General features: G+C 33.8%; 1 protein-coding gene across 1 annotated transcript in view; it reads right to left on the reverse strand.

Annotated features, from left to right (window-relative positions):
• The window catches only part of TTN (titin), a 245450-nt gene that overhangs the window by 124056 nt on the left and 106265 nt on the right, over positions 1 to 15129 (reverse strand). Inside the window, exons 135-160 of the mRNA XM_069781541.1 lie at positions 14887 to 14964; positions 14607 to 14681; positions 14311 to 14394; positions 14020 to 14106; positions 13095 to 13208; positions 12792 to 12875; positions 11787 to 11891; positions 11520 to 11591; positions 11066 to 11164; positions 10764 to 10847; positions 10448 to 10531; positions 9903 to 10220; positions 9179 to 9259; positions 8129 to 8212; positions 7572 to 7652; positions 6821 to 6904; positions 6091 to 6174; positions 5806 to 5886; positions 4610 to 4690; positions 3941 to 4021; positions 3480 to 3560; positions 2417 to 2497; positions 1610 to 1693; positions 910 to 990; positions 520 to 603; positions 32 to 181 (exon numbers count right to left, since the gene is read on the reverse strand). Coding sequence (XP_069637642.1) covers positions 32 to 181; positions 520 to 603; positions 910 to 990; positions 1610 to 1693; positions 2417 to 2497; positions 3480 to 3560; positions 3941 to 4021; positions 4610 to 4690; positions 5806 to 5886; positions 6091 to 6174; positions 6821 to 6904; positions 7572 to 7652; positions 8129 to 8212; positions 9179 to 9259; positions 9903 to 10220; positions 10448 to 10531; positions 10764 to 10847; positions 11066 to 11164; positions 11520 to 11591; positions 11787 to 11891; positions 12792 to 12875; positions 13095 to 13208; positions 14020 to 14106; positions 14311 to 14394; positions 14607 to 14681; positions 14887 to 14964 — 2502 coding nt within the window. The remainder of the gene's footprint in view (positions 1 to 31; positions 182 to 519; positions 604 to 909; positions 991 to 1609; positions 1694 to 2416; positions 2498 to 3479; positions 3561 to 3940; positions 4022 to 4609; positions 4691 to 5805; positions 5887 to 6090; positions 6175 to 6820; positions 6905 to 7571; positions 7653 to 8128; positions 8213 to 9178; positions 9260 to 9902; positions 10221 to 10447; positions 10532 to 10763; positions 10848 to 11065; positions 11165 to 11519; positions 11592 to 11786; positions 11892 to 12791; positions 12876 to 13094; positions 13209 to 14019; positions 14107 to 14310; positions 14395 to 14606; positions 14682 to 14886; positions 14965 to 15129) is intronic.

Here is a 15129-nt window from a genome sequence, read left to right on the forward strand (position 1 = left end):
CTTTTGTTATTTTATTAGTGTTGAGATTTACCTTTCTCTGGTAGAGGTTCTGGTTCCTCAGGTGCAGCCTCTGGTTCTGGGACAACCACAGGTTCTGGTTCTTTAGGCACAACCTCAGGTTCTGGTATTTTATGCACAGGTATTTTCTTTTCTGGAGCAACTTTCTTTGGCACCTCAGGTTCTTTAAAGATATTTATTTGTTTTACTTTCAGGAATTTGAAGAATAGGAATTAAAAAGATGACAATAGCTCCAAGGTGAAAATTATCAAACAACACCAGAACCTCCCCCCCGCAACTTTATAAATAATCTGTGGTTTTTTTCATATTGCTTGATGCACACCATTAATAGCCACTGTTGCTTACTGGGAGCTATTCACAAGTGAAGAAGACAACACAATCTGTAACATTTATAGATATTAGAATATAAAAAAAAGAGGATGACACAAACTTAAAAAAATAATAATATTTAGAGAAACAAATTAACATTTCTGTGCAATTTTATCAGTATTGAACATGTACCTTTAGGTGGTGGAATTTCTGTTTTTTTAGGAACTTCAATATGTACTTTTTCTTCAGAAACCACTTTCTTGGGCACCTCAGGCACTTTAAAGAAAGTAATTAATTTTATTTGTTTGAAATTCAAACATATGTCTGCAGCATTAAGACACTAAGAAAAAGTAAAACTTGGACATCAGAAGCATCTGTGGTTTTGGATGTGAATATCAACTTTTTTCTTTGCCTACAGAAAATTCTCTCTGATGTCTCATTGAGGTACAGATGCATAAACTACAACTTAAACAACAAAAATATTTTATAGAACGTTTAGAGTAAAAGTAATTTACCAATATGTTAAAATGGTACCTTAGACAATGAAAGGTTTTTCTTTCACTACTTGTGTACAGCAGTTACCTTTAGTTGGTGGAGGTTCTGGTTTCTTTGGTACTTTAACTGAAACCTCTTCTGGGACCACTTTCTTTGGTACCTCAGGCACTTGAAAAATATTAATAACTTTTACTATAAGAATTTCATAAACAACATTAAAGCATAACGGCAGAACACTATTAGTGAGAACACTAATCACCAATATTTATTTTTTTTCACACAACACATTTGTTCACTTGAAAAACCTTTGACAACAGAAGAAAATTCTAACAGAGGTCTTGGGTACTGTCTTTAGTGTTAAAACAATAAAAAAGTGATGGTTTTGATTCTGTTAATTTTGTCATAGTGCCTTTAGCTGGTGGAACTACTGTTTTTTCAGGCTCCACAACTGGTATTTTCTCATTTGGGACATTCTTGGGCAATTCTGGCATTTTAATAATTATGATAATACTAAGAATTTAAAGAAATTTAAATAACATTAAAGTGGAAAAAGAAACAAACAAAAGGACACCAGGTAACATCAATTAAACATAATACCCTTTACCAAATAGACTTTTTGCTCTCAATCTTGATCGAGTCATTTGAGAGGAGTAAAGAGGCTGCTCCCAAAAAAATGAAATAAAAAAATCACCGTTTATGAGATAGAAAGATGGGGAAGTAGTATCAAAAAGGTCTTAGCAGTGAAAGTGAGGCAGATTATTGGCATGCTTTTATTAATGACAAGTACCTTTAGCTGGTGGTACTTCTGGCTTTTTAGGCACAGCAACTTTGATTTTCTCTTCTACAACTACTTTCTTGGGTGCTTCAGGCACTTTAAGGAAAGAGATTATTTTCAGTTATACAAAATTTTACAGCTATGTTCAAAGCTTTTCAGTAGAAATTGCAAAGTAGGGAGATTCTTAATGAGGCCATTGATTTGACACGTTTATTGACTTAAGTTTCTTTTATGTCCCTGTAAAGTCTGAGGAAACACCTCAGAGTCTTTTGGACTTTCTTCTTCTACATTACATTATTTTTCCATTTTATTCAACCACCTCCTGAATCTCCATTTGACTAAGGCTGCCATTGTCCATTCTGTATTCCTTGTCACTTTCTTCTGTGCACAATGACTTCTTGGTATCAATTTTTCATCTATGCATGGGGGGGGGGGGGGTTCTCCTGTGTTAGACATCTGTATCACTTATTCTATACTTTGAAATTATGAAATTCTCTTTTGGGGCTAATTTTTCACTGTCAGTTGGGAGAATTTCAGATCACAGAAGCCCTGTTTCCTCTTTAAGATTTCTGTTGTGGTTCTCAAGTATCAGTCTCATCTCCACCAGAAATACAACAGTATTTCTAACACACTGGTATACTGATTACAGCTATGATTCAAAAAGATGAATTTTCAGAACAGTAGCATATATAGAACTGTGGGCACAGAAAATAAAAGTAATAGGACAACACAAACAAACAATCAAAAAACTAATGTGCACAATCAAGGCAGAGGTTTTTTTTTCTCTTCCAAATTTTAGTTATCTGTAGTGCAACATACCTTTGGCTGGTGTTGGTTCTGGTTTTCTAGGCACAGCAATGGGTACTTTCTCTTCTGGAATTTTCTTGGGCACCTCTGGCACTTTAAAAAAAACAGCATTCATTTTTGTTATATTTAAGGCATTTAAAAATATATAAACTATTAAGAAGAGTCTCACAAGAAGCATATGAGAAAGATCAGATATAAAAAGAGATATGTCATGCAAAAGATGTTGTATACTATTACATACTACTAGGATTTTTTTATAAATGACAAATAAAGGGTATTTTTTTCTTTTACTGTAAACCCTACTGCCCAAGACAAAGAGAAATCTCCTCAGAGAGTCACCATTATTGATGTACAACCTTTAGGTGGTGTTACTCTTGGCTTTTTAGGCACAGCAACATTTTCTTTCTCTTTTAAGACAGATTTCTTAGGTACTTTGGACACTTTAAAGATATTAGTGTACTTTTAAGAATTACGAAAATAAAACATGCAATACAGAGATATAACACAAAACAAGTAGATGTATAAGGATACTGTGACAACAGTTACATGTCCTGGAAAGCCTCTGTGATTCTATCCCTCTGGCAAATAACAGTTTGAAGTGACTTTGCTGAGGATCTTTTGTCATGCAGTGGTGACATGCCCCGCAAACTGCTAGTTCAGACAGACTTCTAAAATATCTGAATGAATTGTTACAACCGGTTTCTGTGCCTAATGCTATTTCCATTCAAAATTAAATCAATTGATCTCTAAGTTTAACATGAGCAATGTGAAAGAGTAAGTGTATATACTTCTTGCTTGAGTATTGATAGAATTTCTGAGGCTGTTTACAGTATCTATAAACACCCATGAAGTTAAAATGTTTGTTCTGTAAATCTCACTGCATGTTGACTCAGCTGGAGTTTTTGTTATTTTTAGTCCCTTTGACTAATTTCTGATATAATTTTTGTGCCATCACAATGGATTACTCTTGGGTAGAAGAAACAAACTCAACTAATTTTTAATTACTTGACAACAAAACAAGGGGCAGAAGAAACTTGGAAGAAAAAGGAGAAGGAAAGGATATGTTGACGTATACCTTTGGCAGGTGGTGCTTCTGGCTTTTTAGGCAGAGGGACAGGTTTCTCTTCAGGAACAATTTTCTTGGGCAATTCAGGCACTTGAAAGATATTTATTGATTTTAATTTTAATTTTATGACTTAAAGACAAGTTGAGAAACAGGAAAAGGGACATATAAAACATAAATGCCACAAATCTGACACAAGTTGACCATGACTTATTAAATCAGAAACAATGTAAGAAACAGAAAATATGTTATCAGCAAAAGACTTCAGTTCTATTAGGCTATCAAAGTACCTTAGAGAATAGAAAGACAAGTCATTAAAAAATCCCATTTGTAATGTAAGTAAGGTACTAAAAGAATGAACACAAATATTAATTACATTGAACAAGAACTAAACCATGAGCATGAATAATTTAATTTTCCTGGAGTTCATGACTTTGCAGTTTGCAGGAAGAGATGATGAAGAAGATGTATACCTCTAGATGTTGGAGCCTCCTCTTTTCTATAAACAGTAGAAATTTCTTCTTCTATGTGCATCTCCTCATAAACTTCATGTACTTGAAAGATATTAGTTTAAATACTTAAATTAACTTAGAATATCTTCAGAAAACAAGACAATGTGAAAGATAAAAAACAAATAGAATCAAATATTCAAGCTCATCTTAAGATACATAGGTCTATTTTATATTAACTCTCAAAATTAGGATTCTTTCAAATGAGGGAAGAAAAAAATCTCATATTCTACCCTGATCTGACCTCTGCAACTTGCCAGAAGAAAGATGTGTGATATGTCCTAAACTGAGCTACTTCAACTGAGTGCAAAGAGATAGGCTCTGTCTATCTAAGCTCTATCACTTTTTTTTTTTTTTTTTTTTTTTTCATTTCCCCCACCCTGGACTGATCTCAAGTAGCAGGGTCACTTGCAATTGTCTCTTTTTCACATAAAGCTAGTTTTCTCCTTAAGAACAACTACAGGTTATATAATTTTTATTTTTTTTCAATTAATTTTATACTGTTGCAGCTAACCAAAGCTGCTAACTAAACTCTAGTTTATGGTAGACAGAATGTGCTCAAAATAGTTGAAGATTTATATATGAAAAAAAAAAAAAATTTATCCTTCAAATCCCACTCAAAATTTCTTGTACCTTTAAGGTGTGAAGCTTCTTCTTTAGGTAGAGCAGGAGGTATTTTTTCTTTGCGGACAGCTTTCTTTGGTACTTCAGGAACTTCAAAAATATGGGTTTATTTTAGAAATTTGCACTGGGAAATAAGTAGTACAGTTTTTTACAACAATAAAAATTTCTACTAGAATGATATGAAAATATATGGTATTAACCTGTGAATACAACTCAACAACTTCACTTTCTGGAGTTCACTGTTTTTCTAACTCCTAGCACTTACCGGTCTGAATTTTCTCTTCTCTGAAAAGATAGTAGTTAGGCTCTTTTTTTTCTTATCAAACAATCTTAAGGAATTTTGGCAATTTAAAGGGTTTTATTCTTTTTAAATTTCAAAATTACCAGTAAAAGCAAGGCAAAACTCCAGTGCTTAACTAAATAACTAAATTAACTAAATATTATGTTTCATACATCTATAGAGTTCTTCAGCTCTGGAATTTTATTACCAAACTATGTTTCTATGAAGAAATTTTTGTGGCTTTGTATTTTGTCCTCATTTAAAGTCTTACTTTAATCTTGAATTTATTAAAGTCCCTGACATGACTGCAAAGAGTGCTTCTGTAAACAATCTTCTGCCTCAACCTTTTAGATTTTTTTTTTTTGATATATTGTCAGAGAAAGTATTTTGGGAAATAGAACATGAGACAAGAAGTCAGAAAAATATAAGGCTAATCGCTGGCCCTGCTATGAATTTCCTGTCTACTAAATTTCTTTGTAATTGTCTGATTTTGTCTTTTTAAACTTTAAATTCTTGATGCAGAATGTATCAATCTGAGCAGCTGCTAACACAAAACAAAAATAAGAATGTATAGAAAAAGTTCCTTAAATTTGTTTTCCTGAAAGATAAATTATTCTGTCTTAATACCTGTTCATTAGTTTAACATGTGAAGAAAGATGCTGAAATATTTTTTCAATTCTTTGTAAATGGTTACAAAATGATTATGTTTTTAATCTCTGATTTCCTTGTATGCATGCTCTCTTTCTAAGATAAAAACAGACAAACAAACAGACAAAATTTACTCTTGCAGCAAGAGATCAAATGGAAGAAAACAGTGTGTATAGCACCTGGTCATGTTGTTCAAGAAAAACAAGCATGTTGAGTTTCTCACTTGGTACTTCACTTTTGAAAGAGGCTAGAGAAAATCCATTTGGAGGTCATGTACCTTTAGCTGGAGGAGCTTCTTCTGCAGGTACAGCAACAGGTATTTTCTTCAGTGGGACAGTTTTCTTTGTTACTGCAGGTACTTCAAAGATATTACATTTTTTAAAGAACATTACAATATACAAAATGTAGGTAACAAAGAGGCAATGACAGACACATAGCATCTAAGGAAACGTTAGAATGAACACATTAAATAACAGATTAGGACATGGGTGGAATGATGAAGATGAGTAACTAATTTGTAGGGAACGTGTTGATTTATAGACTGCTTGAATAATTGGTGTACCTTTAGCTGCTGGAGCTTCTGGTTCACTAGGAATAATAACAGGGACTTTTTCTTCTGTTGGAACTTCTCCGTAAACTTGAGGCTCTTTAAAGATATTAGTTTATTTTACATATTTTAATATTATTTACAAGGCAAGATTAGAAAGACAACTTATAATGCAAAAATGCAGACATGTATATGGACAAAGAGCTCTTTAAACATAAATTATTTAAGTATCTCATTTCAGCCTAATCATTTACCTACTATTGCTAGAAATGACCATTCCCAATTAGTAAAATACAAGTTTACAGAAATAGTTCATTTTATTTTCTAGTTACTTATTTCTGTGTATTAGATAGAAATTGTAACTGAATTTCACGTCCTCATCTGGCATTAACCACCTATATCCCAGCTCAAAAATTAAATGTTATGCAGGATGGCTCTTAAACCAGTGTCTACTTAAGTTCATTTCTTTGGTCAAATGTGGCTAAAGTGCTTTCCTGAACCAGAAACTTAGTTTCTCTCTTATTTATGTTTCTTTCTCCCATTATTAGAGAAGAAAAGAACACTTTAAAAATGCCAAATTATAACCAAATTTATGGGGAGAGAGGGTCTCAAAGACATGGATGGAAGTTGCTTTTAAGTAATTAAAAAAATAATTGAAAATGTCTCATATTTTACAGAACAATCTAGAACATGAATGGATATACTCTCTGCAATTTACTGCTTGGTAGAGGTGTCATTGATGTACCTTCATACAAAGGAGGTTCCTCTTCTCTAGGAATAACGGTGGGTACTTTATCTTCAAGGACAGCTCTCTTATGAAACTCAGGAACTTCAAAGATATTAATTAACTTTCTTTTAGTAACCTCAAAATAATTTTCAACTTTTAAAATTCAATATAAATAAATAAACCCAGAAAACTAAGTTCTTTTAAGGTCCCAAATACTGTGCCTTTTTGAGAATGAAATATAGAGTTCTAGACATGTCTTGCTGGAACAATTCATTATGTGAAGAAATTTATAGTTTCTGCTCTCAAAGAGCATAAGCCATTTCTTTTCCCACTGTATCATCATGTTTTTTCCTTCCGATATGTGTAACCGCTTTAATGGTTTTATCTTACTAGCTCTTGCTTTATTACCTCTCCACCAGTGTCATGACCAATGTATTGGTTTCAATCCCCCTGTTTAAACTAAATTCACAACTATATTTGTAATATAAAAGCACTGAAAGTTTACATACTGGTAGCATAAGTAGTGATACCTCCTCAGCATGTTTTCATTCATAAATCAATGTATTTACTCTTTAGCACATACATAGCACATATCTGAAATGTTTACCTCAGAGTTTTCAATTTATCACTGGGTGCTGAATCTGCACTTAGAGACTAGAGACTCTTGCCAGGGTGTAAAGAACATGAGGATCATTTTAGAAGATGCTATTTGGGAAAAACAACACAAATATTTCCTTTCCATAAAATGTTATATCAAAGGTTCCTTTACCTTTCATTGGTGGAACTCCTATTTCAGGTGTATGTGTAGGTTTCTTTTCTTCAGGGACAGTTCTTTTGAGAACAGCCGGCCCTTTAAGGTATAATTTACTTTTAGGGCTTTCAAAGTTATTTGGAAGAGGTTAGAAAGAAGAAGAGCAAACATAACAAGGAAGATTCATGAAACAACAAAGGATTAAATACTTCCTGAAAGAACATCTATGTTAATTTTGAAGATTAGACAGAAGAATAACATTAAAAAAATATTCTTGAAAGATGGTCATACATTTGGATGGTGGAATCTCCTTCTTTTTCAGAAGAAATAAAAATATTCTTTCTTTCTGAATTGCTTTCATGTGTAGCTTAATGACAGAACACACATTTTTTTAAATTGACTCTCACATATTTTCAACGAATTACTTGAAACCAACAGGCAAAAAAGACTCAATCACAAACATTTGAAAAAAAACCCACAACACTGTGGGGACATAAAACTTCTCAACAAATAGTGAAGACAAAAGACTGAAATAAGAGTTCATGATTCATGAGGACAACGCAGATGAAGTATACCTTTAGCTGGTGGAGTCATTTCCTTTTTAGGAGCAGCAGGTAGTACTTTTTCTTTTGGAACAGTTTTCTTTGGCACCGCTGGCACTTTAAAGACATTGGTAGTTTTTTAAGAACTTTTGCAGTATGAATATTATGTAAGAATAAAAGTTAAACAAAAGGCAAACAATGCAAAGAGAAAATCTAGAAAACTACAAAATACAGTGTCCTCAGTTGCTACTGAGTGGTGACCTTGCAGGCCACCCATCCAGACTATTTTGCTTGAATTCACATAGCTCGAGGCTTCAGTATTCACTGAATGAAAAACACTGCTCTTCTTGGATGATTTTTTGACTAGTATAAGCCTTAGCAATTAGGTTTCATGAACGATTAGCTCTAATTAATAACAGCTGGGAATATGGTAAGGTTTTAATTTTCTATCAATTAACTCCCAGTCTTTATGCAAAAAAAAGACCCCTTTCCCACTGATTTCATTTTGATAATTTGTATGAGAAACAGCTATAAAAGATAGCACAAAATGAATTTCTGGCAAATTAAGTGCTCTGAACAGAAAATTACAGAGCTCCAGACTGGTACAGAAACTCTGCTAGCATCCACTGACAACTGCTATTCATGACACTTATCTTTTGTAGAGCCTGATACGGAGGACACCTATTAAGATTGTATGCACTCCAGCACATGATTAGGTAGAAGAAGGTCCTAGGTTTTTAGGATTCTGTAGGAAACTAGTTTCACTGATATGGTGCTATAGCTCAACAGACTTTTATTAATTTATTCATCTGCTTGTTTTCAATGATTAGCTATAAAATGTCACTTATAATTAAATCTTGAAGGTCCTGCCTACACTTCCTTTGTCCTCAGAAAAGAATTAGTCTCAGTTTTGATTTGTTAAAGAAACATTTTTTTAGTAACTTAATCCCTGTCTTTGACTGTACTGTGAAAGAAAGTTAAGGGTCTAGCAGTCAGACCAGAATAGGTAAATTAATGGATTTGGGGATTCAGAGACTTGGAGCAGAAGGCTATGTTTTTAAATTTATCTAATACCTAATGTACCTTTAGCTGGCGGAGCTTCTTTTTTAGGAACAGGAACAGGTACTTTTTCTTCCGGCAGGGGTCTTTTAGGCACCTCAGGCACTTTAAAAAATATTTCATTATGGATTTTAAGTTATTTATGGGGAATTACCACAGATACAAAGACAGCAAGCAGAGAAATCACTCATTTGTAGAGTAACCATCTCATCAATTATGCAGAGACAACTGAGCAACCACTCGTCTCAGAGTTCTTGAGCAATGAAAGATAAGGAATATCAGTGTACATCTTTCTGGTACATTTTAGATGCACTTTCTGTTTAGCATGAGGGATCCTATGATCATAAATTTAAATTATGACAGGGAAGGTTCTAAAAGAGTTTTAACATCTCTGTAACTCACAGGAGCTGAACTGGGCAAAAGAAACTAATATTGACACATAAAAATATTTGATACATGTTGAAGCTGAACTGCATCAGAAAATTATCATTTACTTTGCTCGTGTCATATCTACACTAGCTCACTCTTCAGCAGTCAGATAGGGAGTCCTCCCATTCCACTCTGAAGGGAAGAATTCCTTAGGAAGGAGTAGGAGAGAAACAATCTTTGAATGGATTTATCATTACCAGCAACAGACACACATAGGACTACAAACGGGGAAAAATATAAATAAATACCCTAAGGAGGCTTAAGCAGTAGCTGGGAACTCAACAAACTATAAGAATGAAGAAAATATGACTTGATGTACCTATAGCTGGTTGGATTTCATAAACCTCCTCATATTTTTCATAGATCTCTTCCTTCTCCTTTAACTCATACTTTTCATAGACATCTTCTTTCTCCTCAGCCTCCTCTTCGTATTCCTGTTCCTGAGTCTCCTTATATTTTTCAGGTTCTTCGGGTTCCTCATATGCCTCAATTTCTTCAGTTTCCTGAACCTTCTCAAACTCTTCAATACTTTCATACATCTCGTACTTCTCATACTCTTCATATGCATACTCATACTTCTCCACTACAGGAGCAGGGACTTTTTCTTTCCGGGCAAGTTTCTTGGATACTTCAGGCACTTTAGAAACAGTATTATTGTTATTACCTTACAATGATTTAATTTCTTTTTTTTAGAGTTAGTCAAGACAATCCTCATAAACCAGAAAAGGTACATGATAACCACAAGCATAAGTTACATTAAAATATAAGAACATGCTCCTGAAACAGTATATATATTACAAAGGATTTTAGGAATGAGGAGGAAAAACAAATATTTGGGAGGAATAAGAAGAAATACATCTGTACCTTTAGTTGGTGTTGGTTCTTTAGGTTTGGGCACAACAGTTGGCACTTTCTCTTCTGCAACAGCTCTTTTACGCACCTCAGGGACTTTAAAGATATGGATTTCTTTTAGGAATTTTTTTAAAAAAACACCTTAAAGCAGTATAAGTTAAAAAGTACACAAAACAGAGCTTTATGGTTCTACAATGCGAACATTGATAATGAAGAGTTTTAACATCAATTCAAGCAGAAATCTCATACAACAAAGACAAAAGTTAGAAAGAAGAAGGTCAAGAGTATTTTTAGCACAAATATTAATTATAATCAGGAGTATATATACCTTTTGTAGCTGGAACCTCCACTTTTTCAGGGGGGGCAACAGGTACCTTCTCTTCAGGAGCAACCTTTTTAGGCATCTTGGGTACTTTAAAGATAGGACCTAACTTCAGTGTTATTTTGCACAGTTTTTAAATAGACACAAACCCAGAAGCTTACAAACAGCAGAACAGAAACTTACAGACAAACAAATAGTATAGTGACAAATATAATATGAGACAGACATACTAAAATGTTCCTTGCTAAACTCAACTTGTATGAAGAATGTTACCTATTAATGATAATAGCATTTACAAACTGCAGTACCTTTGGCTGGTGGAGCTGGCACCTTTTTAGGAAGAGGTGCTTCCTCTTCAGGAACAGGTGCTTCCTCTTCAGGAACAGGTTTCTTAGGCATCTTCGGCACTTTAAAGACATTATTTTATTTTAAGAATGTCATCCACCAGTAGTATGAGAAAGACAACAGAAAACATACAAACAAACACAATGAAATAATAACTGATCTGCAGAATATATTTTAAATATTTTAAAGATGAAACAGAAATAAGAACAAACCACACTTTATATCCATAGGCAGAGTTCTTGAACAAGTTATATCATTTCAGAACTTATTTTTCACTAGGAATTTGACAGGCACTCTAAGACATCGATACAGAAAGACAGCAGGGACACAAAACTAACATAAGTAACAAACAAAATAAAATAGAGACACTGAATGAGAATAACAACACATTGTTTTCCTAGGTATTAATTTATGTACCTTTTGCTGGAGGAAGCTCCAGTTTCTCAGGTATTTTTTCTTTTGGGACAGGTTTCTTAGGAATCTCTGGCTCTTTAAAGATATTATTTTGCAAACACATTTTAAAATTAATTTCAGAGCATTAAAAACATGAAAAAACATGAAACAAGATCACAAGCTCCCCAAAAAGATCATTAAGATTTACATACAACTTAGAACAAGAAATAAAGATCAATTTTAATGAACCAAAAAGATCTCATGAGTAACTTGCAAGAAAAGATTGTGTACCTTTTGCTGGCATAGTTTCTTCTGGAATAGTTTCCTCTCCTTCTTCCTCAGGAACAAAAATGGGAACCTTTTCTTCAGGCACAACTTTCTTTGGCACCTCAGGCACTTCAAAGATTATTTTAAGAAATTTACTTTCAGAACATCACAAAGAGAAATTCATAACATAAAACACAAGGACACCAACTTTAAAGTAACTATAGCAATAAAGATAAGGGAAACTCTATTAGTTATTTTTCACTCCCTGAAAGCAGCAAGGTGCAATTGGGTTGTAAGGATTATATGAGAATTAGCTCTTTTACCCAATTCTTAATTACACAGCATCATTTCCAATGGAAGATATTAGCAAGGTATGCCACAAATGAGAGGTTGTAGAAGATTATTAGAATCTAATTTTTTACATAAAAATCTTCCAGTGTCTGCTTTTCAATTTTTTTTCTAAAAAACTCAGCTGCTGAGGTAGAATTTGCTCAGCACCAAAGGGTGGCCTCTGCAGTAGTCTGTCTCCACTTTGAATACTATATTTAGGGTATATCTTCTGGTTATTTGTATGGTCAGTTGTGATTTGATGCTATTTTTATATAAGTTTACCTTAAAGTCTTGAGATTTTAGCATACTTTGAAGGTACAAGTCAGAATGATCTCCCTGAATTGAAGAATTTCCAGGTAAAGGCCCATAAAATATTATTCCAGGTATTTGTTTAAACAAATTTTAAATGTAAACATTAGTTCTGAATAATGATATTACAATGAATTACTTAATTCACAGCAATCACTTAAAATGGAAAACAAGCAGATCATTCAAGGCCTGATTCTCAGCCCACTGAAGTCAATAACAAAATAGACAATCAAGCCCTGCCTGAGACCTAGCACTAGAGGGGAGCAGCAGGGTGCTATAACCAAGGATCTAACTTTACATGAGTACAAATTTATTTTTAAAGTAAGGTTCCACTGAGATATGAAAATGTAAGGGAGAGGAATTATCTGCATACACCACAATGTGATATACCTTTAGCTGGTGGAATTTTCTTTACTTTAGGAACTGCAACAGGTACTTTTTCTTCTGGGACAGCTCTCTTGGGCACCTCTGGCACTTTAAAGATATTGTTTTGATAAGAAATGTTCAATTACTTTTAGAGCATCAAAGCTACTGAAACCACAGAACAAATTCACAAAGACCAATAAGAAGAAGAAAACTCCCCTCAGAAGGATAATGAAGGTTTACATCCAGCTTAAAACAATCAATAGAGATGAAGATCTTTAAATGAACTGAACAAAGCTCTCTGATAATTTTCAAGAAGGAATGGTGTACCTTTTGGTGGTATCTCTGGAACAGCTTCCTCTTCCTCTTCCTCTTCCTCTTCTTCTTCTTCTTCAGGAGCAAAAATAGGTACCTCTTCACGGCGAGGTTTTGGTATTTCTGGCACTTCAAAGACAGTATTTAATTGTAGAAAACTTAGACACAACATCAGAAACTGAGAGACATCTTACACAGAAGCTAAGAGTATGAATCAGCAAGTACCTTTGTCACAGACTGCTATGATACTTCAGTTAAATTCTAATAACAAATGTACAGAAACAGTAAGAAGCATCATCCACATGTTCAGTTATAAGAAGAGATAGCTTTGGTTGGTGGAGGTTCTGGCTTTTTATGTACAGGGACAGGTACTTTTCTGGAACTTTCTTGGGCACTTGAGGTACTTTGAAGCCATTTTTGTTCAAGAAATTAATTTTCAATGTAACATAAAACATAGTAAAGTGCGAACTGTATAACTGATATTAACATAACTACACAAATACAGTAAAATTTGTGTATGAAATATAACATTGATTTTATCCATAGATTTATGCACAGATGTAAACTTATAAACATACAGACTACAGCATTACAAACTGGTGTAGTAAGGCTAAGGGGGAAGTCTGGCTGTTTAGGTACATTGTTTATCATTTGGAGCATCTGTTTTTGAAACAGCAAGTAATTTTAAATAATTTAGATATATAAGATTCAAAAGAGAAAGACAATACAAGACACAAACATAGAAACTTTCAAAGTGTAGAATAAGCATAGCACCTGTGACTAACAGAAACAGCCACAACACAGTGTTCTGATCAAACATAGGTCAGTGAGTGGTTCTGTATCAAACACACTAGGATAAGGAATGGGATTGTTACTTGCAGTCTTCTAAAGCTGAAGAAACAAAACTAGAATTATGCAGTTGAACCAGAAACTGGTGTACCTTTGGCTGGTGGAGGTTCTTCTACTTTTTTACGCACTGGGACAAGTACCTTCTCTTCTGGCACAGGTTTCTTTGGTACTTCAGGCACTTTAAAAATATTATTGTAGTTTAAGAATTTTATTTTTGAACCATAAGGTAAAGAACAATTATAGAATCAATAAAGTGGAATGACAAGAACTGTCAAGAATAGAAAACTCTCTTCACTCTACACTACATTAAAGAGGAAAGGTGAACAAACACTGATTTTTAAAATATTTTTTTTTTAACACATTCAGCCAAGGGCTGATATACCTTTGACAGGTGGAACTTCCTTCTTTTTTGGTACAGGAACAGGAACCTTCTCTTCTGGCACAGGTTTCTTCGGCACGTCTGGAACTTAGGAAGATATTATTGTAAATTGAGCCTGGCATAAGACTGTAAAACACCATGAAGCACAAGCCAGTGACACTAAACAATTGAACACAAACACAAAGAACCACAACTCTTAAGAGCAACAGTCTTTAACTATTCTAGTGTTTAACACAAGCAAGAAGATAAATGAAGTCTAGAAAACCTTTCTGATCATAGTTAACTACAAGTTAATATACCTTTAGCTGGGGGAGCTTCCTTCTTTGGCACTTGGACTTTCTTTTCAGGTACAGGTTTCTTTGGCACCTCAGGCACTTCAGAAACATTATTTTGGTTAGAAAATAATCCACAAACTATTCAAAACAGAAATGAAACTAAAAAGACAATGGCACAAACATTTCATATGAAGACACCCCTCCAAAAAGAACAGAAAAAAATAATGGTCAAGTAAGGCATCTGAAAAATACTGTGAATTACATATTCAGAGGAAGTCTGCTAACATAGAGACACAATATATACCTTTTGCTGGAGGAGCTTCTTTTTTCTTCAGAATAGGTGCTTTTTCCTCTGGAATAGGCTTCTTGGGAACCTCAGGCACTTGAAAGATACCATTAATATTTTAGGTATTTACTTCTAAAACAACAGGAACTTCACAAGCATCACAAATACATACTCAAAACATACAGATATGATTTAACATAGTTTGATCATAAAGACAAAATAAAATAGCAAACAGGTTATACTAACTGCTATTATGTCCAC

This window comes from Haliaeetus albicilla, chromosome 4 (assembly GCF_947461875.1).
Source record: "Haliaeetus albicilla chromosome 4, bHalAlb1.1, whole genome shotgun sequence".
NCBI lineage: Eukaryota > Metazoa > Chordata > Aves > Accipitriformes > Accipitridae > Haliaeetus > Haliaeetus albicilla.